Source organism: Myotis davidii, unplaced genomic scaffold, assembly GCF_000327345.1.
Source record: "Myotis davidii unplaced genomic scaffold, ASM32734v1 scaffold18, whole genome shotgun sequence".
In the NCBI taxonomy this organism is placed as follows: Eukaryota; Metazoa; Chordata; class Mammalia; order Chiroptera; family Vespertilionidae; genus Myotis; species Myotis davidii.
This window is the reverse complement of record NW_006292696.1, coordinates 800,873-806,462: the sequence shown is the minus strand read 5'-3', so window position 1 is coordinate 806,462 and position 5,590 is coordinate 800,873. Positions and strand designations below refer to the sequence as shown.

Here is a 5,590-nt window from a genome sequence, read left to right as displayed (position 1 = left end):
AGGTACCAGTCTGTCTCCTCCAGCACGAAATTCTCCCCGCCGAAGATGGCGCTCCTGCCCACCACCTCTCGCCGGTGTTTCAGCCCTGAGGAGACATGGAGGAGCCCTTCAGGTCCCCTTCGGAGGGGCCCCCAGGAGACCTAGCAGTGCCTGAAGCTGAAATTCGGGGCCTTTCCGAAGGATGCAAATGGACTGGCTCCCTTCAAGGGAATATGAACTCTATGGTTCATCCATCTGTGATGCTTGTTTCGGACAGTCAACCAATGCACGGGGGAAAGGTTGGGTCTGGTTAGTCAATAAGGAGATAACAATGAAAATAATGTACTATTTTACTTTTCTTCTTTTTTCCTCCAAAAGGGATCCACTCAGCCATGAGTGAAATTCAGGTGCCATCCTGAATGTGACGGGTGGACAGCTCTGGGATGGCAGCCCTGGGCACCAAGACCACACGGGAAGAGTCTCAACTCCTTGTAGCCACCACGCTCTACAGCTTGCAGAGCACAGGCACGTGTGTATCTCACTCCGCCCTCTCACGGTCCGGGAAGAGGCAGGACAGGTGTCAGAGATGTGGAAACCGAGGCTTACAGGTTCAAGGACCTGTCCCAAGTCACAGGTTTTTTTGCCTTCACCCTCCCATTCCTGTCTCTGAGTCACCAGCATCTTTGTTCAGCATCCTTCCAGAGGTATTTTGTGCAAATACTCATAAATGTGTATACTTCTGAGTTACCCCCCTCCCCCCACATACTATACACTGTTCTGTACTTTACCGACATGCTATGTCTTGGAGATAGTCCTACGCCTGGACGTAAAGGACGTCCTCATCTGGCTGACCAGTCTGTACACTTAAACAATAATTATTTAATCTCAGATCCCAGTGGGTGGGCAGGTAGGATATTTTCCACCTTTTGCTATTCTAAACAATGCTGTGATGATAACCGTATGTGTCTGCCTCTTTGCACATGTGCAAATGTCACTTCTGAGAAGTGGAATTTCTGCATCGAACAGTATACGTTTTTGTGGTTTTGATCGATGCCGCTGGGGTTAAATCCCAGCTCTCTCACTTATTAGCTGCATGGCCTTAGCCGAGGTGCATACATTTTCTGAGCTTCAATTTCCGCAGGAGGAGATATGACCCATCTTGCAGGCTGGTAGGGAGGATTAGAGGTAATGTCTACATACCACCTACAAGGATGCCAGGTACCTGGCAAGCACACAGCAGGTGCAAGCCATTACGATTATGATTATGAAGAGGCAGCAAATTGGAAGGGAAAGAAACTGGCCTGCGAGTCAAACCTGAGTTGTAATCCCGGCTCTGCAACTAACTCACTGTGTAACCTCAGGCAAGTTTCTTCCCCTCTCTGGTCTCAGCTGCTCCATCTGTAAAATGAGGAGATTGGGCTACATGACCTTCTGGCCTTGACCATCAGAGGTGGGCAATATGGGAAGGGCCTAATGGCTGCTGCCAGCCCTGGGGAATGGACGATGAGCCTCAGGACGGTGCACTCACCCAGGTGCTTGACGAAGTCCTGCATGTGCAGGCTCAGGGAGTGGAAGGAGGCGGCCCCGCTCTCATAGTGCTGCTTGTTGACCGAGATGGTGGCCAAGCGGCCACCCACCGTCCCCTTCTCAAACACGTCGATCTGCACCCGGGGGCCGAAATGCTGCTGAAGGAAATGCGTCACGGCAGAGCCCCCGATTCCAGCTCCAACCACGGCTGCCAGCAGGCCCGGGAGGCAGGCAAGGAGAGAGACAGAATATGGGCATGAGACTGCAGGACACACCTTCACGGCCTCCTGGCCAGTGATTCCCAGGCACTTGCAGAGGGTTAGAACACCTCAGAAAGGCAATCTGCGGACGAGCTGTTAGTAAAGCGAATACTCAAGAGCAAAGGACAATATGAAAACTGCCAACTACTGTAACTCTCACTTTGTAAAAAGAAGAAAAAAACACACACACACATTAGCAGCAAAAAAGCAGGGACCTCAAATTTCAGGATGATCATTTAAAGAGAATAAATTTAGTTTGATACAAAACCCATTACATTGTCTCTATTTTTATTTCACTATGAAAACCTGGTCACGCCCTGGCCGGTTTGGCTCAGTGTGCAGGAGGCAGCTGATCGATGTTTCTCTCTCATCTATGTTTCTAACTCTCCATCCCTCTCCCTTCCTTTCTGTAAAAAATCAATAAAATATATTTTTTTTTAAAAAAGAAAAGAAAACTTGGTCACTGACAGGTACTATTAGGTAGATCAGTGTTTGGAAACCATTCTTTAACCCAAGGTTTGGCAAACTAGAGCTCATGGGTGAAATCTATGCAGATGCCTGTTTTTTTTGCAAACAGTCTTATTGGAACGCAGCCAAACCTGTTCTTTAGCTTGTCTCTGGCTGCTTGCCTGGGAGGCAGAGTTGAGTAGTTGCAACAGAGGCTATAAGGCCTGAAAAGTCTAAAATATTTACTCTCTGACCCTTTCCTGAAGAAGTCAGCCAACCCTTGGTCGAGTCCAACCTATTACCTGACACATCGTTTCTATATCTGTCTTGGCCAAGACTAGACAGCACCCTGTGATGGGTTGCTCAGAAGCGTATAGGGCACCTTATTCCAGTTTAGGCTCTTGTTACAAAGTTTCAGCTCTTGGGGGTCTTTTTGGGTCTTAGCATCCCTTGTGTTTCCTACACCTCTTCCCTTCGCAAACTTGGTTCACAAGCCACCAGTATTCTTATTCAAGTCACTGATAAAAAACGTCTCACCGCACAGGGCTGTGAGGTGCTACTGGAAACCACCATCCGGATAGATACGAATCTAGACACGAATCCAAAGCGGGACTGTGAGAGGACAGTAAGGCAGCTCTGAAGCTACTGAACTGGCCTGACACCCGACCCACCATGTATCTGATCCTCTCATCTGACAGTCCAGCTAGTAACTCTAGTCAAAAAGAAAATAAGATAAATCTGGTGTGATTTGTCCTTCCTAGACCTACGGTGGACCCTGAAACCACCAGCTCCTGTCCACTAGGCAAAAATGCAAGGCTCGTTATCATCTGGCCTCCACTTACTTATTCCATCCCCTGCCCCACCCTTGCAAACCCTTCTTATCTCTGTGGAGCATGTGACTGCTCTCTCGTGCCTCTGCCTTTGACTGCGTTGCTCCCTTTACCAGGAATGCGCTGTCACCTCTGCCTCGCTGGCTTCTAGGGCCCTCATGCCACTGCCTGGCTTGCCTGGCCCACCTGACGAGTCAGGCGTCCCTCTGGCATATTTCCGCATCACACTGTCTGACCCCTGGCCTGGTCCTTGGCACGTTCTGCTCAAATGCTCTGTTTGAGGACTGAGAGCAAGCAGGTCACTCTGCCCCCAGAGCCTGGCAGGCAGAAGAGTTCATTAAGTATTTGTTGTACCTTGAGAAAACAAACCAAACCACTTCCCCCTTCTCAGTATTGACAAAGCCACTTCCAAGCATGCCACTAACCGTTTTAAACCAGTGTGCTCCCCTCCTCTCCATTTGCAACAGAGCCCCAAACTGGCCACTTTTCCAGAGAAACCGGTGTCACCAGGCCTGGAAGCTGCCCAAGGGTCAGAGGGGAGCAGAACACCTGGCTCACTCAACACCCATGAACTGACACCCACTCTGGGGCACACGATGAATCAGACAGGGCCTCTGCCCTCCTGAGCCCAGGCAGAGAGGGGCACACAGACTCATGCACAAGCAGCTACGACAATGTGTGACTAAGGGCGACAACAGGGTTCCAGAGAGAACATGAGCAGGGCAGCGTATGGAACTACGGGGATTTCAAGGGTCCAATGCCACACCGAGGGGTTCAGATGTGACCCTGCAGCAGTCTGAGGGTTAAGCCACGCTAACAGGAAGCTCCTCATTATGGTGTGGGTAGAGCTCAGACCACCAAGGGTGGACAGAGGCTCCTGTCAGAGAGCTGAGGACAACCAGGAAGCCACGGGCAGCCGGGCATTGCCAAGTGTCCTGCTTTAGATGACCCCTGGGGCAAGGTAGGCAGGGCCAGCTGGAACGAAGCAGGCAGCAAGCTTCGCATTGCCAGGAACAATAGTGCTGGGAGGAGGCCCTGAGCCTTCCCCAGTGGTCAGTGGGTGTCCTGCCCTGTTGTCCATTCCTCAGAGAAGGAATGGACAGCACCTCTAGATACTGCCTGCCTAACTCTTCCCCATCCGTCAGAGCCTGGCTCAAAACCCACCTTCTCCACACGGTCTTCTTTGGCCATGCTGGCCCTCAAGAGTCTTTCTTTAGAAAATCCTAAACTCTGGGTCCCAAATTGATTTCTGACATGCTGCAGTCTGTCTTAACCCTTTGTGGCCTGAGCTGTGGCTTTGTAACCCAAGACGCCTTAGCACTGCGCTGACCCCCTAAGTGTGTGGTGCTCCCATGGGACATCCCTCCCTGCCAAGTGGGCCGCACAGAAGAAGAGTGGAGTGGGGGCTCCTACTTCCCCACACCAGAAGCCCGCCACCTCTGCCAACCTATGGAAGTTTTCCATGAGGGACATGACAATCTTTTGAGTCATGTTGAGTTAAAATGACAATTGTTAAGAGGAAAAAAAAACCTGTAAACAAATATGGGGAAGGCTAGTCAATGACATGCATGATGAAGTGCTTAGCAAAGCGTCCTGATGCCTGCAGTTTATTTTGAAATCCATTAACATGTCAGATGGGCTCATGGATATGGACAGGTGTGTGAGAAGGCGAGTAGAGTAGCAGTCTGGTAATGGCAGGAACCAGGTGGTGGGTAGAGGGATGATCACTGCGAAATTCTTTCAACATCAGTGGACATTCGAAATTTTTCAAAATAAAATAACGGGGGATGGGGGGAAACAGGCAAAACCCACAAAACACAACACACACAAATACTATAAAATGACTGCTATTAAAAAGTTCCCCAGTCTGCCACTCAGCAAATCTCCAGCAGACCTACCCTGGGCTCTGTCTCCACTAGAGCTGTCTCCTACTCTCCCAGAGGCCTGGTTTAGGTGCTGCTTCCAGAAGCGCCCCAGGGCCCCACCAGAGCCATCAGAGGCTGGGGTGAAGCGCCCTTCCTCTATAGCAGGGTACTCACAGCCTTAGCACTAACTTCCCGGTATTGTGCAGTGTTCTTCTGCAGGAACTAGGAGTGCCGTGCCTGCTACCCAGGCCTTCCATCAGCTTTGTGCATGCCAGTCTCTCACACCCTGACCTCTGTTATCGGGCACTTGACAAAGAGCCTGGTCCATGGCAGGTGCTCACTGTTTCGGAATTTTTCAATGAGATCACTGGCCAGTCCTGCCCAAGCCCCTTTTCCACCCCAGATAGCCTCGACACATGCCCATGCCACCCTCCGCAGCAGCACCTTGCCTGCTGCGGTCGCCTTCCGCGCCCAGTCGCAATCCCTCGCCTCCTCCCCACCCAGCTCCTCTCCCGGGGACCCCTCCATCGCCCAGCTGCCTTCCCCATCCCCCACCCGGCTGCTGCCGGCTGAGAACCCCTTTCCCGCGCAGCCCTCCCCAGCTCAGCACCCCATCGCGTCCTTCCCGCACCGATTTTACTAGGCCCGGCGTCTCCGCCTGTAGCGGCGGCGGCGAGGAGCG

At 51.6% G+C, this 5,590-nt stretch overlaps 1 protein-coding gene across 1 annotated transcript in view; it reads right to left on the bottom strand.

Annotated features, from left to right (window-relative positions):
- Nucleotides 1-5,585, bottom strand: part of PCYOX1L (prenylcysteine oxidase 1 like) — a gene marked incomplete at its 5' end in the record, with an annotated part of 11,118 nt that extends 5,533 nt beyond the window's left edge. The window contains 3 exon segments of the mRNA XM_006766335.1: nucleotides 1-85; nucleotides 1,508-1,714; nucleotides 5,540-5,585. The exon segment at nucleotides 1-85 is cut by the window's left edge and continues 1 nt beyond it. Coding sequence (XP_006766398.1) covers nucleotides 1-85; nucleotides 1,508-1,714; nucleotides 5,540-5,585 — 338 coding nt within the window.
- Nucleotides 5,586-5,590: the final 5 nt, after the last annotated feature.